The sequence below is a fragment of the Solenopsis invicta genome, chromosome 8 (assembly GCF_016802725.1).
Source record: "Solenopsis invicta isolate M01_SB chromosome 8, UNIL_Sinv_3.0, whole genome shotgun sequence".
In the NCBI taxonomy this organism is placed as follows: Eukaryota; Metazoa; Arthropoda; class Insecta; order Hymenoptera; family Formicidae; genus Solenopsis; species Solenopsis invicta.
Genome location: NC_052671.1, coordinates 24,708,272 through 24,728,101, shown reverse-complemented (window position 1 = coordinate 24,728,101; position 19,830 = coordinate 24,708,272). Strand labels below are relative to the sequence as shown.

Below are 19,830 nucleotides of genomic sequence, written 5' to 3'. Positions count from 1 at the left end.
ATCAACCCACAAAAGAACAGACCGAGTACATCAAGTCAACTTAAAACTGAATCTCTCACGCAGATTCACAACGATTCATCAAAAGAATCAATAATATTTGCTAAAAATGCGAACCAACACGTTAAGTCACACGATCATACATTTTCATGCGATAGGAGCCGTTAAAAGTCACTAGGACAAAATGCACCTAGTTATAAAACACGCTCACCCATCATAACCCGCAAACGCAATTGCGATCAGCTGTTTCAACAGAACGATAAAACTCAAGCGATCAAGCACTCAATCAACAAAGTAATAAGTACCAAAGTCAAAACCATGGATTTAGAACCACCATATGGAAGACTGTGGTATCAGCAATTGTGCGAGAGAGAAAGGGAAATCCACGAGGAAATAAAAAGAAGAAAATTGTGGAAGAAAATAATAACAGAAAAGCGAAGGAGGATACAAGCCTTAGAATCATTTGCGAATAACACTTCCCCCACACACGAGGATGAGGAAGTGGATCCAAACATTCTAACGGAGGAAGACGAATGGGAAAATATGTATAATAATACGATACAAAAATACTATAAGGAGGACACCGAAAAGCAGAGGTTAATCGACAAATTTACTATAAACGACAAAGACGGACATCCGTACTACAAAGTAAGAGTCGTCATAAACATCGCGGATGTCAGAAAACAAAAAGATGATAATCCCAAAGAATGCGTTATCAATTATAAAATTGGAACCCAGACTGCAACAAGAATAGTTGAGCTGATAAATCAAGCAGTCGACAACGACAAAATACACTCAATCTCCTCTGAACCAACATCAACATCACGTGAGTCAACCACAACCCTCATAGACGTTACCAACAACCAAAACAAAAAACGAAGGAGATCTTCGTCAAATGACAAAAGTACGGAAAATGTAAAAACAAAATCCAGCCACAAGAAAAGAACAAAACCAGCAAAATCCGAAGCTAAATCACACATAGCTAAAACAAAACAAAGGAATCAAGCAGGCAAATTTATTAAAGCAACGCCGAAAATAATGAAAGAAGAAACCATAACACAAAAATATATAATCTCAAGACAACAACCCACAACGCCGACTATAAAAATTGACGTTGTGTCATTTCACAACCTCAATTTGGCGGGAAAATTGCAACCGCGGGAAAATTATCCCGTGGTTGCACTACGGAGACTCCCATGGGAAGACGAGCCCCCCGTAGGAATACCCTACGAACAAAATATGGACCCCGGAACAAGGGAAACGCCACCGGACAACACCGCGGGCAGCGGCGAGCCGAGCAAGGGACAATCAATGGACGCATCACCAACCCATAACGTGGATGAACACAGCGAGGCACCGGAAAATCCGACTGCGGAGACCAAAGATACGCCGGCCTCCGCAAGCATAGAGATTCCAGATGACAGCGCAGATTCACAGCCCGGGAACTAGATAAGGAAGCAGACATGATAGATACAGGGTGACATACCACAACACATTGCGAACGCTAGGTTATGTCATGTCAATTTTCTTTTATGTTATTTTCGCTGTATTATATCATTCTATTCTATCATTGTGCTTTATTCCCGGATTAATTATTCTTTTAATATTTTTTTACCATTGTTACAAACATAGAATTAAGCAATGTGATATAATCCACACCCTTTGCATACAAACAAGTTTTTAACAATTTAGGTTAAACTTAATGTGTAATACAAAATATAACCAACCATTAAATATAATAATTCTATTCATTTTAATTATTCAATATCAAATATGTATGAATTACAAACTAGCCACAAATTTGAACAGCAAGTTCGCGCGCTGTTGTGGTACCACCGCCATCTTGGCGGAGTGATACATGGCGGCGTATGAAAATAGGGGCCTCAACGAGAGAAGCCAAGCGTCGCCATATTGAGAGGCAGTCGGTTACAGACCGAGCTCAGAGACAGACCTATGCCACCGGGCATACATAGTATGATGTAATATTGCATCATCTCGCGCGCGACGCGAACGATAACATCATTCGTTAAGAACAGTAATAATAGTGACTAGGGACCAATTATACTTTGTTTTTCTTTATTATAATGTGTGTATGCAATAAACATTATTTTATGTGAACCGGCATAAATGATTTGCGCAACCGACATTGACAAGTCCCATTCCCACGTCACTACCTAAAACAGAAGTGTATGGACGTTGAACGCAGTGCATTATTCGTTACAATTTAACTTACCTGTGTACCGACGAACATTACGCAGCGGCGTAATTAGTCCCACGACGACCGTTGACAGGAAGGACGAGCCTGGCCAATCACGTACGAGGATTCCTGAAACAGACGGAAAGGACAACTACATATCACACCTTGGTAATTACAGGGTCAAATTACCTGGCGACCGTGAGATCCACGCAGGTTTCATTTTAAAGGTAGGTGAGATAACCTGAAAAGTGAAAACTCAGAATTTAACATTCGTTCGTCCGGTCATAGTCTCCCCCCCCACCGAGGCACCAGTTCCAGCAACACCCGGCCGGGAAAAGAAACGACCCCGGCCGCTCTTTGAGGCTGCGGGGGAGGGGGGAGCGGCTTCTTTGCCCGCGCCCCTCCTTTGCCGCAGCCTTTCTCTTCTTTTTGTGGTCCACCACGACCGCCCACTCCGGTCAGTCCGTCGACGGCGCTGGAGCAGGCGGATCCGCGGGACCGCTGGGGGGCTCCTCCCGCGGATCCCAATACCACCAACGTCCCCCCTGCCTTTTTCCCTCCAGCGCCGGCCAGGGCAGGAACCGGAACAACTTTTGCCTCAACCCACGCCAGGCGCTTATCCAGCTCCCCCACCGAGCCTGACAGCTGCCCCAACAGCCTGAGCACCCTCTCCTCAAAAGAAGAGGGGTCGGGGACAGGGACAGCCGCCGGAGTCGGTGGAGGATGGGATAAAACTTCCCCATCATTCCGAGACGCAGTCAAGGGCCTCGATTGGAGAATAAGAGCTCTCCTCGCGACCCCTAACTGCCCCCGTAGCTCCTCGACCTCGGCGCAGAGGATTCAAATCTCCTCCTCACACGCCGCTGCCGAGACGTCCTCCTGTCCGTCATCTTGCCCGAGGCGGCCCATGGCCCGACAGACCAGGGTCATCACCGCCTCACGGCCAAGATGCGTACATTTCTTCATTTGCTCGGACAAGGCAGCATGCAGCCCTAGCTTGGTGCACTTTGTCCGGGCAATTTCCACCTCCCGCAGCCAACCATCGGCCAAGCCGGCCAGATCGGTCGTGGTGCTGCCGGAGATCACCCCAGCTCCCGGTCTAATTCCCGTCTTTGTTTGGAAGTAAACAGCGTCGAGGGTATCTTGATGCGCTGCCGAGGCCGCGCATTAGACCCCCCCCCCCGGCGTAAGTTCGCCCTTCGACTTAGAGCTACATATAACGTTCGCTCTGAGTTGTCGGGCTCTAAATCCTTCCAGGGGCCTTTCCATCGAGCCGGTCCTCGATGGGCGCCTCGTCCGAAAGGGGAGACGGAGACCTAAAAAGTCCGCTCCCGTCCAGACGAGGACGGCCCCAAGCCCGCTTTCTCCTTGGCTGATCTCGGGATTCGGGTGTCACCCCCGAAATATCCGGGGTGACCGGACACCACTTCCTCCACGGGTTCACCTGGAGGAGCGACCGGCTCCCTTAGGCTCCCGGTTGTATCTCCCCCGTTCTCCTTGCACCGACCCGTCTCCGCGGGTGTATCCTGGAAAGGTTCACCGGGTCATGCCCACCCTCTCCTCCCAGGGCACCCCCGCGAGGGCGATCGGCGCTCCCTTACATCCCCGCCATGTCCCCCGACGTCCGCCTCGCGGCGTCCGCCAAGCGACCGGCCCGGAGACGGGGCAAGAGCGATTCGCCCTGCCACCAAGGCCCCGTCCACCGATGTCCGCCTCGCGGTGTTCGCCGGATGGCAGGCCCAAATGCTCCCCAGTGGGCGGCACGGGGGCCACAGCCTGAACGGTTGGCTCCACCACAAGCCGCCTACCGGGCAGCGAGGCTGTCTTCTTCCCGGTGTCTGGGGCGGGGGCCACGGCTCATTGAGCCTGCTCGACCCCGCACCCATCATCCGAGGAGGAGACGTGCTTTCCATACTCCGAGTCGGAGAAGGTATCCCCCGATCGGTCGCTCCCCTCGTCGGAGAAGCTGAGATCATCGTCGGTGTCAGCGTTCAACACGGCGTCGATACGCTCCAACTTCCTTAACTCCTCCTGTGTTGCCTGTTCGACGTCGGGCCCGTAACGCTCCCGTAGTTGCGAGAGATGCGCCGAGCGCGCCACCGAACGGGTGTTATGAGGGTCGCCCTCGCTTGTTTCCACAGTAGCCTTGGGGTCGGCAAAGCTTGTGGGCACTCTGCTCGACCGCCCGTCGCTCAATGACGACAGTGGGGGGCCCGAGACACTAGCCCCCCACCCCCCCTGCTGGCCCTGGGTGTCCGACCACCTCTGCGCGGTATCGCTTTTTTGCCGTCGTCCATAAAATTTATGAATGGGGTCTTATTTAACGAGAGAAACCTCACCCTCGCCTCGGAGCCTACTCGGGCCGACGTCCGGGGACCTTCGGCCCAAGGCCGTTGTGGACGATGAGTCATTCAAAGGGGAGGGTTTCGATAGCGCACATCCCGATAGCCCACCAACTAATCATCTTGACTTATTTTTTTTTCTTTTTTAGTTGGGAAACGCCTTTATGGGTCCCCGGTCCTGTGAGAACAGGAACGCGGTGTATGTGAGACTCGCCGACCTAGATGTGGCCGGCATACTCACTAAAACCCAATTTTTTCCGGCATCTGGGCTCAGGACGAATCGCGGAATCGGACTAAGCATGCACCGCGATCCGTCCTAGCCCAAACGGGTCCCCGCCCGAGAGCAGGAACCCCTCTCCGGAGTTAGCGGCCAGAGCTCAACCAAAGTCGAGCCCCAGCCGCCCGAATCGGGATGCCGGGTGTACGTCGGGCCTCCGTGGAAGAGGGCCCTAGGTGCGCACTCCCGCATCCCAAGCCTCGAGACGGGTCAGCCGGGCAACTACTCCGCCGCTGATTTTGCCCGAGGCGTACCTCCTCAACATCATCTTGACTTATCTAGCCCAACCTACGGAAAATCTCTAGACATCTGCCATTGTGAGTGGTTTGTGTGCTATCGGGATGTGTGCTATCGAGACCCGCCGCATCCAAAGGTGGGGGTGCCTGGCCGGGAAGACCCCAGACGAGCGCAAGCGTTCGCCAGGAACCTGCCCGGACTGGCACCCCCACCTCGGCAACGTACTGCCAACCAAATAACCACGTTGGCGTCTGAGACACGAGGCTCCCGCACCGCTGTTACACGGAGCGACACCCCGCGCTCCTGACGCCAGCCTTAGATTTTTTTATAGAGGTTGACTCGTCGTGGCCCAGGCCCCCGGTTCATCCCGCACACAATTTTAGCATGTGATGGATTACGGTATGTCAGCTCGGGCGCCAGGGTCACTGAGATCTCTGAATCCACGGTCTACAAGAGACCGCAGACCCCCTAGCGAGCTCGGGAACCACAGGAACGCCACTTCCTGTGTCCGGAGTCGGTCTGCAGCATCAAAAGGGGAAGGGTTCCGATAGCGCACATCCCCACCAACCAATCATTTTGACTTATCTAACTCAACCTACGGAAAATCTCTAGGCATCTGCCATTGTGAGTGGTTCGTGTGCTATCGGGATGTGCGCTATCGGGACCCGCCGTTCGAAAGACCTCGGATCAACTCCAGACCCCTACGGACCCCAACCACGTCATAATGTGGCAGCGCGCTGCCAGCTTACTCACGTAGTTGGCGTCTGAAACACAAGGCCCAGCACCGCTGTTACATAGCGCAGTACCCCGTGCCCCAGTCGCCACCTTTGGATTTTTTATAGAGGTTGACTCCTTGCAGCCCGGGCGGTGAAGCCCAAGTCCCCGGTCTATCCCGCACGTAATTTCAGCACATGATGGAATATGGTCTGCCAGTTCGGGCGCCAGGGTCGCTCAGATCCTTGAATCTACGGTTTACGAAAGACCACAGACCCTCTAGCAAGCTCGGGAACCGCAGGAACGCCAATTCCTGTATCTGGAGTCAATCCGCAGCCTCGGGAGGCCCCGGAACGACTCCAGACCTCTACGGGGAAGCCCCGCTATCCTTGATCATATTATGCTTACTTGTTTTATTAATCTTGGATAAAGAAGCATTTGCAGACTCAAATGTATTTTTATGCGTCCTTTTCCTTAGCCCTGTGGCCGAGTCCGTGTCAAGGTCTGTGGGAGATAGACCTTGACATGGACCCGGCCATAGGGCTAAGGAAAGGCAAAAGAATTGGCCAATTCTTGCTTCTTTGTTAGTTACTTTGACTTGGTTATTTTCGGCAATTTTGGGATGAGCAGCAGTAATGATGTTGTTGAGATGAATGTTTGAAGTTAGGTTGTCATCTGAGGTTAGGTTGTCTTCTGCAGTGTTAATATTGCTGTAAGCAGCTTGAAAAGATTCAAATTGGCAGGAATGCAGGAATTTATTAGATAAATTAGGGGCTGGAAGAATGGGAGAGTACGGAGGAAGGAGGGATCGAAGAAATCCCCACGTACACCTGGTTGGCGGCGCCGACCGTTAGGTGTATCCCCCCCCTTCGTCGCCGTGTCAGGGGGTTCCTTATTCATAGCGCCTAGAGCTTTTAATTAGCGTCAGAAAGCCGTAGATTCGCGCATTGATTATCAGACACAAAGCAATAGCTTCTTTAAACCACCTTACTTCGTTGACAAAGATCTACAAAAGTGTATTTTAATCGCAGATTTATGCTTTACGAAAAGTCACACAACCAATCGTCACAAGGCGTCATGCGCAAATCGTACGAATACGAAACCACGATACTAGTTTCACTCCCGTGGACTATGGCACACCACAGAATATATACTATGAGAAATGAAAACTCTGTACTTAACATGGAAAACAAAAAGCAAGACACTGCCATCTGGTGGTAAAGTGAAAAATTAAATCAACTGTAGAAGGGGTTCTTCAGGGCCCGTATTCATAGTCGTGACTTATTTTCAAGATCGTCTTAAGTACGGTCTTAAGTTACTCTCTAGATTCATAGTCATGAATCAAACAAATGCTTGAGTAAAATCTCAAGTCAAGACTTGTCCAAGACAATCTTGTTTGGAAACGTCTTGTTTGGTCTCAACATGATTCATAGACAGATCTTATTTGAAACAAGAACAGACTTAAGACTATCTTATTAGTCATGAATTCATAGTTATAATAAGAGGCTCGTCAAACTTTCGTGCTATTTTCTTGCCTAGTGTTTAGAACGTCATCTATAAAGTGAGCCTCACTAAATTTAGAATTAAATAGCAATATGGCATTATGGGTCGGTAAAAATGTATGCTTTTTATTCTTATATTATTTTATATTTGTTATTAAAATTAAATTTAAAAACTTTAAATTAATTTTAAATATTATATTTTATACATATATATATATATATATATATATATATATATATATATATATATATGTGTGTGTGTGTAAGGGTGTGGTTCAATCACTGTAGAATAACGTGCAACTTCGGTGTTTCTTCCAAAAATCTGGAGTAATATATTTTATGAAAAGATACAAATATGTCTAAATCAACAATTAAACATTAATAATTCTAATACTATAATGAACACGTGGTCGAGTCCTTACCTGAAGAAGCCGAAGAAAAAGATGTCATTATTCAACAGGTAAGGGCTCGTCTCAGGATTCCAATGACCCCGGAATAATCTTACCAAAATGAATGGTTTTAATTACAAAGAAATTGCACTATAAAATGCGGATTAATCATACTCGATCATCGTGGGAACAATCATCACGGGCACATGTCAATATTACTCGCGTCACTCACTCGCGGCGTGCTACAAATCAATTTCCTAACGGAACGGCGCTGTGTCCGCGGCTAGCGCGTGTTTATATGGGGTGGGGATGTTTCCACATAAGGTATACCTTACATCCCCCCCCCCTAACGGCGAGACCGAGGATCGGTCCAGGGAAAGAATCTCTGCAACAGCAGTCCTGATCGGAATCAATTTGGATATATAATGACGATTTGATTCCGCTGTTTTTTTTCGGTATTTACTTCGTATTTGAAACTTTCTTTAAAATTTTATAAAGTCCTTTTCGTATTTTATCGAGTTTTCCTCTGTTCAATTTGTTTCCGACGTTCACAAACACAAGATCGCTTACTTTAAAGTTATAGTGTTTTCTGTTCTTATTAATTCTCCTGAAATTTTTATCTCGTGATCTTTGTGAATTTTGGAACGCTATTTCTCGATCAACTTGTAAATACGATTTTTTTCAAAGTTCTTGCGGTATTAATTCCGGCTCTTTACCTAGGAGCAGGTATACTGGCGAGAAACCTGTTGAGGAGTGGACAGTGTTGTTATACTCTTCCACTGCCTCCTCTGCCAGCATTGACCATGGTCTGTTCGGTTCTGAGTTTTGTTTACATCGGATGCGATTAACCAAAGTTTGATTGAGACTTTCATTTAATCCGTTTGAGAATAGACAATTTACTGCTGTGAAAGTTAATTTTGTATAATATTTAATTTTCGGAGTAGTTTTTTTAATTCTTCTAAATTTATCCCGCTGTATTGATCCGCTAGAATTTCATCAATCTTTCCAAAACTCGTAACTTTGTTTACTAGTTGTATAAAATCTTTTGGCTTTTGAGTTGTGGATGTTACAATGAAAGCTAAACGAGTGAAGTGATCAACCAAAAGATGGAGATATTTTTTTGTGGAATTGTTACCAACGAATCTTCTAATCGTATCTAACGATACTATTTCTAAGAGGTTTTTTGCTGGGCCTAACTGTGAAAAAAGTCGCAGTTTTGCCCCTTTTCTCGTTTTGTTCTCTATGCATATTTTACATTTCAAAATCAGATTCTCAATCATTTGATCAAGTTTTGTAATATAGTAATATTTTCCTAACATGTTTCTAATTTGATTTTTATTTATATGGCCTTAATTTATATGGCATATTCTTATTAATTTTTTCGCTAGTGCAGAAGATATTAATATTTTCTTTTTGTTTTTGATTTTTATCATTTTTATTCCCGACTCCGATATTAATTCATAATTGTCGGGATTTTCTTTTTTGATACTATTCTGATCTTTACGTAGTTCGATAGTTATAAGGTTCATTGTTTTTATTTCTTTTTCATTTTCACTATTTGCTTATACGACTGGATTTCGAGAAACACAATCAGCTTCTTGGTTTTGTGATCCCGGGGTGTATTTTATGTTGAAATCAAATTGCGATAAATAGAGAGTCAAGTCCCCAAGTTTCTCATCCGTTCTGGTTTTTATATTCAGATTTTCAAGGGGTTTATGGTCGGTGAAGACTGTAAACCTCTTTCCAATCAACCAGTGTTGCCAATAACGGATGGCTTCCCTGACCGCTAAACACTCTAAATATATTGCTTTTTTCTTTTTTTGTGCATTATTTAGTTTTTTTTAAAAGTACGCCACCGGTTTTACATCTCCATTTTGCTGTTTCTGTTTCAATATTGCACCCACACCTTCGAGGCTTGCGTCTGTTTGAATAATAACATCTAATTTCGGAGTGTAAATCGCAAGAATCGGCTCTGAGCAAAGATGATTCTTAATGTCTTGGAAGGCCCCGTTTGCGCGGAATTGTCGCCGCGAACGGGCACTCCTTAATGATGCTCGAGCTCCGTATGCGAGCATTACGAATGCTCGTAGGGGGGTTTCAACAGTAGCGAATTTGAGACCCTTATCTTCATCTCGGGAACGTCGCAAGATTCGGCGGTCGCGTTCCCGACCCTCGCGTCTTTTCTCCCTCCTGATCGGCTCCTCGGTCAGCGATTTTCCGAGCGCGAGCTTTAGCTTACTGTACGACTTCGAGAGAGAAACACCTGTGCAAAAATCGAATAAAGTGTCCGCTCTCGTTAATCGCGTGCGCGTTATACCACCCGGCTCTGTTACTCCTCGTCCTCTTGCAACCTAACTTAATTTAAACTAAACTATTGGGGAACGTCTTCCTGCAGCGGAAAGTGCGCCACCATAATTTTTGGTCCTTCGAGCCGGATACCAACGGCGTTGGAATCGGAGCAAGGACGAGCGATAGGCCGGCAACTCGCCACGCGGTTTTGTGAGCCATCTTAGATGCCGGCACGGTTCCTGACGAACATTCCGTGCATCCTGTGAACTCTTCGTCTTTGGCGCGTCGCGCGTGTGTGTGTGTGCGGACTCGCAAGTGCACGGTACATCAGAATGTTGACTGGGAGCGAGGACATAGCCGTGCGGAGCACCAGGAGTCGGTCTCCAGGCTTTCTACACTCGCTCACGCCGTGTTGCCGTGCGTGCTTGCACGCGCCGTAGAGCAGGACATTAAGAAAGAAGCAGTGTGCAAAAACCTTGACTCGTAAACGAGCTCGGGCCAACCGGAGGATCAACGGCGGAACGTGGACATCGTCCCCGAGCACCCCCCCCCCGCAAGCAACGTAAGCTTGGTAAGAGGGGAGCGGCGCGGTAAGGGACGATACCGGCATCTACGCTTCACGCATCTACACGCCTCGCGCACGTGTCTCGCTCGCTCGAAGCACGGTGCGAAATCGGTTGCTCTCTCTCTCTCCACTGGCGTTCCAGCGTGCAGCGCTCTCGCTCGCACACCCGTGAACGTGCATGCTACAGCGTGCTCCGTATTGGACGCTTGCTCGCATTTAATGTCTCATCTCCTTGCGCGATCTGCGGAATTCGTACGATATTTGCTGACTCGTGCAATATTTGTGCAACATTTGCTGATTTTTTCCGTCGACTCGCATTATTTGTTCGCGGCCAGACTCTTGTTTACTTTCCTTCCGCGACGGTGCTGAAACAATACGCGCCTTAAATTTTATTCGCGCCGTTATTTGGCGCAAATTTAATTTTAAAACGCGCTGTCTTCTACATTATGCCGTTGGAGCGTGCGAAAATTGACCAGACCTTGGCGCGTCAGAAGCGTGACCTCGAGCTGATCGCGAACTTTCAGGCAAACACCTCTAAACAGAAGGCAGCGAAGGACATGACGCTAAGCGATTATCAAACGCGAGATTGTCTCTTTGAAGATTATTGGAAAAATTTCCAGTCAAGAGATTATGTGCTCTTTCCTCATGCCGAGGAACTCAAGGGTTGCACATATTTCAAGGAGAACTTCTATGAGTCAAGGTTGTTGGCCTATATGTCGGCGAAGTCGTGGCTAACCGAGCGCATTGCCGCGAGAACGATGCCTGTGCTAAGCGGTGGACCTGCGTGCCGATCTGGTTCAATCGTTTCAACCTCGACTTCCCAACTCGAACGCGTCAAGCTCCCAAAATTCGACAGGACTCAGAGGGATTGGCAGAGCTTCAAGAGCAAATTTCAATCGCTTGTCTTGAACGATCCGAGCATAACCGCGGTCATTAAATTTCAGCATCTTCTCAACTCCCTAGAAGGAGAGGCTGGAGGCAAGCTCAAGGGACAGGAGGTCACCGGAGAGAATTTTACTACTGCCTGGGAGTTGCTCTGCAGTCGATACGACAACATTTTTCTTAGGTTTTTCACTCACTTCTATGCGTTGCTCGCGCTGCCTTCGTCGACTAAGGAGACAAGCGCGCATTTGAGTGGCCTTCTCAATACGGCTAACGAAAGCATATACGCCTTCAAGGCGTCACTAAAGCTTCCTGTTGAACACTGGGATATGGTGTTCATTCAATGCATCGAGTCCAAGTTAGTTCCTGCAACACGCATGGATTGGGCGAAGCAGGTTGAAACCCTTCAGGACGGTTCCTTCCCGAAGTTTGAACTTTTCAAGAAGTTCCTTGAAGAATGGATCCAGACCTTGGACAGAGTCGAGGCCGTAACTCAGGCATCAGCAGATTCCAAGGGCAAATCTTCTAACGGTCAGCAGAGAAGCTCGGGCAAGCAACCAAAGGGGAAAAGCACCGCTGTTTACACGACAGTTTCCTCCTCTTCAAAATCGAACAGTTCGAAGTCCTTGGACCCTGGTTCCTGTGCGCATTGTCAAGGACCACATTTCATTAGCAGGTGCAAGGGCTTTGCCGTTCTTTTGCGGGGCAAACGAAAGCACCTTGCTGTCAACAAAGGTCTTTGCACGAATTGCCTCAGCAACCGTCACAAGGTCAACGAGTGCAAATCTCAAGGGTGTCTCGTGTGCGCTGGGTTACACCACATGCGACTTTGCCAAGACGGACAGCATTCCGGATCTACAACGCAACATCTCTCCGAATCCTCAGGGGAAACCACCACGCATGTTACATCCAGCTCTCCTCAGATTCTTAGTGAGTACTGCGGCACTGAGCAACTTCTAACGACGGCCGTAGTCACCTTGCAATCTGAGACTGGGGTGTCTCTGACTGCGCGCGTGCTCCTGGATTCCTGCGCAGAGCAATGCATCGTTTCGGATTACGTTGCCCAGGCGCTCAACTTGAAGCGCAAACCCGCTCACGTCATTGTCAATGGCACGGGCGGCACTCCAAATGCCGTTGTTCAGAGTCGAGTCGGACTCATTCTGAAATCGCAACAAGACGCTAATTTGTCACTTAAGTTCCCAGCTCTGGTGTTGAAGAAGGTCTCCAATCTGGTGTCCAAACGGCAGGTCAAGCCTCCGGAGAGGTGGAGCAATCTTGACGGCCTTTACCTAGCCGACCCTCACTACGGAGCGCCTAGCAGAGTGGACTGCATCCTCGGCTTGGCAGTCTTTGGCGCCGCTATGCTACCTGGAGTGCAGAAGGCTGTCAATCCTCTTGAGGCTCCGATAGCGCACGAGACCGTCTTTGGTTGGGTCCTCATGGGCAGCGCAGAACCGAACAATGATCTCAGCGAAAGGACTTCCGTGCATCACGTCTCCGTCGACTATGAGCTTACTAAAGCCGTGGCCAGGTTCTGGGAGACAGAGGAGGCCCCGCGTGTACTTCAGCTGGCGCCGAGCGACCAGGACTGTTGGGACCAATTCAAGAAGACGACCTTCCTCAACAGAGAGGGCCGCTACGTTGTACGGCTGCCCTTCTCCGAAACCCCTCAATTTTCTGGAATCGACACGACGCCGCGGGCCTGCATGATGCGTCTCAAACATCGATTTGTCAAACAACCCGACGTCGCATCCGCATACTCTACCTTCATGCGCGAGTACATCAACCTCGGCCATATGGAGGTGGTTCCGGAGAGCGAGGTGGCAACAACCCAGGCCTATTATCTGCTACATCACCCCGTTTTCAAAAGGGACTGTGGCAAAATTCGAGTCGTGTTTAACACTCTTAGAAAGAGCGGTAGGCGTCTCATTTAATTCCAGGCTCCATGCTGGTCCCAAGTTGCAAGAGGATCTATTGGTCGTGCTGTTGAGATGGTGCTTCTTCCGGTATGCATTTACCTGTGATGTGGTAAAAATGTTTCGCCAGATGCTAATACACCGGCAGGATTTGGAATGGCAGCGCATCTTTTGGAGGTTCTCACCCGAGACGCCGCTGCTTTCGTACCGCCTACTCACGGTGACATATGGTACCTCTGTACCGTTTCACGCCAACGCCTGTCTATTGGACCTTGCTGAAGCGGAGGCGCATCGCTTCCCACTCGGGTCCAAGCTTCTCCGAAAAATTCGCTATGTGGACGATTTTTTGGCGGGGAAAGGCACACCCGAGAAAGCGGCAGCTGCTAATACGGAACTTGTTGGCATCCTATCCTCCTCGGAAATGGCGGTGGACAAGTGCGCTGCCAATCACGCCGACCTTCTCGGTACAGCTGATCCGCTGCATCACAGGAGGCTCACAGCAAGCGATGCAGTCTCGACCTTGGGCCTGAAGTGGCTGCCTCACAAGGACGTCTTCAACTTCGAGGTGCGGTTTCCGCCGTCACCTCCTGCAGTAACAAAGCGCGCAATTTTGTCTCAAATTGCCATGCTGTTCGACCCGGTGGGCTGGGTGTGTCCACTGATCATACGGGCGAAGCTGCTTCTTCAGTGCCTGTGGCTTCAAGGTGCAGCCTGGAACGCTCGAGTCACAGGTTGACTTGCACAGTCCTGGCTTACATACCGGACGGAGCTGACGGATCTGGAAGACATAAACATTTCACGCTGGCTGGGTACCAGTGAGATCATGGAGTGGCATCTCCACGCCTTCTGCGACGTTTCTGAGCGTGCGTTCGCAGCCACCCTCTACGTTGTGGTACCAGCAGCATCTCACTCTCGACTGATAATGGCCAAATCTTAGGTGGCGCCTCTGAAGGCTGTGAGTTTTCCCAAACTCGAGCTATGTGGGGCTTTTCTTCTTGGGCGACTGATCGCTGGCACTCTGCCGCAACTAGAAGCTCAACCAGCGCAAATACATTGCTGGTGCAACTCGCAAGTAGTTCTGTCTTGGCTACAGTCGCATCCATCAAAGTGGAAGGCACACGTAGCGAACAGGGTCAGCGAGATTTCCACCTTGCTGCCCACTGCTGTTTGGCGCCACGTCAAATCTGTTCAGAACCCTGCGGACCTAGCTACGAGGGGATGTACCCCGCGACAGCTGCAGAAATCCGGGATCTGGTGGAGCGGGCCTGAGTGGCTGACTCGGCCACAGACCGATTGGCCCTCCAAAATTGTACTCGAGGCCACGGAACTGGAGTCGCGCGGTCGAGTTAACGTATGGCTGACTCGACCCGACCTTCCACTTTCCGTCTGGCTGCGGAAATTTTCGTCCTTTGACAGGATGTGCGCGATTCTCGCGTACGTTCACCGCTGGCTACTCAACTCGAAGCAGGAACTAGCCTTCGGATCATCGACACTTCTCAGGCTGGAGGCGTTCTCAAAAGAATTCCGGAGCCTGGCCTCGAGAGGGGAGGTTCGATCTGGCAGCCCCCTTTGTAGACTTCTGCCATTTGTCGACACTCACGGGTTGATCCGCGTTGGTGGCAGACTGCAAAACTCTTTTCTCTTGGAATCCGAGAAACATCCTGTCATTCTCCCCAAGGACTATCACGTCACCGCTCTCCTTATTCGCAAGGCTCACATCTCTACTCTCCATGGGGGTTATAGACTAGTACATAGTTATCTATTGCAGAGGTATTGGATCCTGCGCGCCAACACGTCGATACGACGCATTGTGCGGAGTTGCGTCAGGTGCGCGCGTCACAACGCCATCACCCTCGAGCAGCAGATGGCACCGCTGCTGGCCATCCGAGCTAAATCGGCCCTACCATTTGCGCATTCTGGAGTCGACTTCGCCGGCTACTTCTGGGTAAAGGCTTCACCCGGGCGAAGTCAAAAGAAATCGAAAGGATACGTGGCGGTGTTTGTGTGCTTTGTAGTCAAGGCCATCCATTTGGAGCTGGTCTCTGACTTGACCACCGACGCATTCTTAGCAGCATACCGTCGCTTTACCGTCCGGCGTGGTCTCTGTCGGGTCATCTACACCGACAACAGTACCACCTTCAAGCCACCAGCGAGGCCGAACTGCATAGACTCTTCTTGGAGAGCTCTGCCATCGGCCAAGCTGTAGCGGCTGCCGTGGCGTCGGATGGAGTGAAGTGGCGATACATCCCCCTTCGAGCTCCAAACTTTGGGGGCATCTGGGAGTCTAACGTGAAGTCGATAAAACGTCATCTTCATAGAGTCATTGGCAACTCTAAGCTCATATACGAGCAACTGACGACCGTGCTGGCTAGTATAGAGGCCTGCCTAAACTCTTGGCCGATCAGCGCGCTTAGCTAGAACCTAACAATGCCTCAGCCCTGACACCTGGTCACTTTATCATCGGAAGGCCTCTGGTTGCTCCCCCGGAACTTTTCACGGAGACCAATCAGGCAGGGCAACCCTGTTCCGGCTGGCATTCGCTTCGGCTGATGAGGAGTCACTTTTGGCGACGCTGGCGGTCTCACTACCTGGCTCAACTGCAACAGCGGGCAAAATGGCTTAAGCCAAACCGGCAGCTTCAGGTGGAAGACTTGGTCCTGTTCAAGGACAAGCTGGCTCCTCCGACAAAGTGGCCACTGGCCAGAGTGGTGCAACTTGATCCTGGGAAGGATGGGCTGACGAGAGTCGCCACCATCCGCTCATCAACGTCGGAGTTGGTGCGATCCGTCAACAGACTCATTCTGCTGCCGGTACACGAGCAGACACTCGTTAAGTTTTCTCAATTTGAGTCTTCCATAGCGGGCGGCGCTCAGTAGGAGAGCTCAAGATATGTGAACTCTCTTGTGTATAGTGACTGGTTAACTTAACTTTAGTCTACCAAAGATACCCGCAATTTTTCTGAACTGCCACTGAGTGTTTAATCTCTAGGTGTTGCAGGTGCCTAATTTATCTTGTAACATATACTCGTTTCATTAGTTTAATTCAATACTTTGCTTAGTCATGCGTTCTGGTCTCATTAGTTACAAACATTTTCAATTTATTCAACTAGTGTTTAAGAAATTGTAATTTTAAAGCCCTCTTGACGGCCATCTCATGGTTGCTGAATCGTGATATCGACTGTGTTAACCTTTAACTTAAGTCTGTGAATTTTTGGGTGTGTTTACCTCCGACAAGTTGGGTTACAGTATTATCCTCTATCCTGTAATCTCGTTTGTGTCTATCGCGACACGTATGTTAGGTTGTGACCGCACCAAGTTATTCTATTGTTTGATCGCTCAATCCTGACACTTCGAGCGATGGCGGGCGGAATGTTCGTGCGGAATTGTCGCCGCGAACGGGCACTCCTTAATGATGCTCGAGCTCCGTATGCGAGCATTACGAATGCTTGTAGGGGGGCCTCGACAGTAGCGAATTTGAGACCCTTATCTCCATCTCGCGGAACGTCGCAAGATTCGGCGGTCGCGTTTCCGAGTCTCGCGCCTTTTCTCACTCCCCCCCCTGATCGGCTCCTCGGTCAGCGATTTTCCGAGCGCGAGCCTTAGCTTACTGTACGACTTCGAGAGAGAAACACCTGTGCGAAAATCGAATAAAGTGTCCGCTCTCGTTAATCGCGTGCGCGTTATACCACCCGGCTCTGCTACTCCTCGTCCTCTCGCAACCTAACTTAATTTAAATTAAACTATTTGGGAATGCCTTCCTGCAGCGGGAAGTGCGCTACCAGGCCCGTTCGCAATCAGCGAACCACTCGAATTCCACTCCTTTTTGCAGTAATGCATGTAGCGGCTCCAAAAGCCGAGTGGACCTCGGTACGTATTTATGATAGAAATTAGCCTTTCCCAAAAATTGTCTGATATTATTTTGTTCTGCGGAACTAGGAAATCGCGAATTGCAATTAAGTTGTCTAGTAGGGGTTTTACTGAAATCTCTTCCAGGATATGTCCCAGATATTTGATTGACTTTTGTGCAAAGTGACATTTTTCAAATTTAAAACAAAATCCCTCGCCCGCCACCGCGATCAAGACCGATTCCAGATGATGCATATGGTCTTCCAGAGATTCTGAGAATATAATGATGTCATCGATATAAACCGAACAGAAGTGATGTAAATTTTTTTTTAAAAGAATATTTGAGAGTATTCTTTGGAATATTGCCGGGGATGTCTTTAAGCCAAATGGGAGACATTTCCATTGGTAGTGCCCGTTCTGTGTTACAAATGCCGTTTTATACCGACCTTTTTCATAAAGAGATATAGACCAGAATGCAGAATTGATATCCAGAGTCGAAAACAAGGAACACCCGTAAGTTTTTACTAAAATGTCTTCGACGAGAGAAAACGGTTGTGGGGACCACTATTTTGTTGAGTTCTGAAGTCCATACAGTCTCGATTTTTTTCCTTCACGTTTATAAGCTAATGTTACTGGCGCCGCAAAAAGTGAGCAGGAAGTTTCTATAAAGTTTGCTTCTAATAGGTTTTTGACTTAGTTATCAATCTCATTATGGTCCGGAATCAAACATCCGGTATGGTCTTTTTGCAACATAGCGGTTCTCTGTTAACCTAATATGGGCTTCGTAGCCCTTTTATTATTTTTTTTTTTATAACGGAGAGGAAATGCGTTACCGCGTACCCCAGGCCCCGGGGGAGGCCTGGTGGTTATATGGGGTTCTTCCCCGCCGACGAGGGGGGACATACCCACTAAAACCTCTCCGGGTGTCCTGCCCTGGTCCGTGACTGGGGGGCTCCGGGAACGCGTGCAGCATACTTCAGGAGCCCCCCGGACCCTGTCGGCCTAGACCGATTCGACACGCCGGGTGTACCTAACGTGGGCGCACCCGGCAGGGCTTGTGGGCCTGATCTGCCCTAGGTCGGGGGAGAGGGACACCAGCCCCTCCCGCCTCTTCCCCTAATGGTTTTTGGGGGTAAAGCCCGGGGTATCCGGCCCCCGCCGTAGCCCCGGGCCTCTTCGCGCGCCGCGCTAAACGGCGGCGCGGTCCTCCTGGTTACCCTGGGGGCGGAGAGGGAAAAAGAATTCTCTCTCCCCCCCCGGCGAGGCAGAGGGGGGGTACAGCTCCGCGTTACATCGCAGAGTCGTCCCCCCCGGACCGTCAGGTAGGGTCTGCCTCACCGGGTTCTACATTATAACGAAGGGCCTCCCTCCTCCCACGACTGAGCGTCCCGAAGGCGGGACCGGCAGCCGTTGGGGAGGAGGGTCGCCACCTCTCTGTGTTAGCGCCGTCGCTCTCCTCCTCCTCCCTGATTGTGGGAAGGGAGGGGGCGACGGCAGCTGATCGCCCGCCCCCTCGACGCCTTTTGGCAGACTGGCCACTGCAGCCCGAAGAACGGGGGGGAGCGGGCCTTCTTTTTCTTCGGAGCGGCCGGGGGAGCCAAGGTGGATCATGGCCCCCGTCCCGGCCGCCCTTGTCGTCGTTGTTGTCGCCGGGGGGCATGCGTCCCCCCGGCCTCCTCTCCCTGATGGTTTCAGCCTCCTCCTTCTGCCGCATTACTTGCTCGCAGAAGGAGGAGACTGCGACCCAAGCGATCTCCCTGCGGATCATCTGGCTAATGATGGCTCGCAGGGAGAGATCGTCGCCGATTTCTCTTCTTAGGACACCGCGCAGCTCCTCCCACGCTGGACAGTGTTCCAGCGTGTGCTGCGCAGAGTCCCTTTCGGCGTCGCAATGGCACTGCGTCGTCGGCTCCTTCCTTATTCTGCACAGGTACTCACCGAAGCAGCCATGTCCGGTGAGCACCTGTGTCGTGCGGTAGGACAAGCCGCCCCAAGGGCGGCCCATCCATTCGTCCAAGTGGGGTAGGACGGCCTCCAAGATCCAAGATCCCGCCGCCGGCGGGTCACTGGCGAGACTATCCCGCAGAGACCTCATGGCCCGCCGGCGAGCACATTCTCGCAATAGCGCGGTGACCCTGGGAATAACCCCTCCCCCCTGCAGGCGAACGGCCTTAGCCCTGGCATATGACCATGCCGGGGCGTCGGCCGTGAATTCCGCCGGGGAGAGCCCCGCCAGTACTAAGGTCGCCGCGCTAGGGGCGGTGCGATAGGCGCGCACGATCCTCCGCGCCAGCCGCCGCTGCACGGCGTGCAGCACGTCTCTTATGCGGCGGCTGGACAACGCCTCGCGAAACCAGAACGGAGCACCGTACAGGGCCCCAGCCATGGCCGCGTAGGCGTATGCGCGCCTCGCACCTACTCCCGGACCTCGGAGATTGGGCATCAACCCCAAGAGGGCGTTTGTCATTTTGCCCAATCGCTGGGCCAATTTGTCGAAGTGCTCGACAAAGGCCCAGCGACCGTCCAATTGCAACCCCAGGTATTTAAGGGTTGCCCCCACTCGGACCCGGGTGTTGTCCACCCGGACGAAGGCCCGGGCGGTACCCGGGAGAAGCCATTATGGAAAAAGATGGCTTCCGTCTTTTCCGGGGCCACTCTCAAGCTCAGGCTCTTGATGG

At 50.4% G+C, this 19,830-nt stretch overlaps 2 protein-coding genes across 2 annotated transcripts; both read left to right on the top strand.

Moving 5' to 3' along the window:
• The first annotated feature begins 10,955 nt into the window (after window positions 1-10,955).
• Window positions 10,956-13,325, top strand: LOC105205569. The gene has a single exon (XM_011174967.1). The coding sequence runs from the start codon at window positions 10,956-10,958 to the stop codon at window positions 13,323-13,325; it is 2,370 nt and encodes a 789-aa protein (XP_011173269.1).
• Window positions 13,326-14,130: 805 nt separating this feature from the next.
• LOC105205570 lies at window positions 14,131-15,513 on the top strand. Its single transcript, XM_011174969.2, has 2 exons — window positions 14,131-14,199; window positions 14,245-15,513. The coding sequence occupies exons 1-2, from the start codon at window positions 14,131-14,133 to the stop codon at window positions 15,511-15,513; spliced, it is 1,338 nt and encodes a 445-aa protein (XP_011173271.2).
• The last annotated feature ends 4,317 nt before the right edge of the window (window positions 15,514-19,830 follow it).

Bases quoted from the DNA above. Each gene is read 5' to 3' on its own strand.
- LOC105205570 (XM_011174969.2), top strand. From the start codon at position 14,131: ATGGAGTGGCATCTCCACGCCTTCTGCGACGTTTCTGAGCGTGCGTTC. The intron at 14,200-14,244 runs GTACCAGCAGCA...GCCAAATCTTAG, and splicing joins CAGCCACCCTCTACGTTGTG to GTGGCGCCTCTGAAGGCTGT.
- LOC105205569 (XM_011174967.1), top strand. From the start codon at position 10,956: ATGCCGTTGGAGCGTGCGAAAATTGACCAGACCTTGGCGCGTCAGAAG.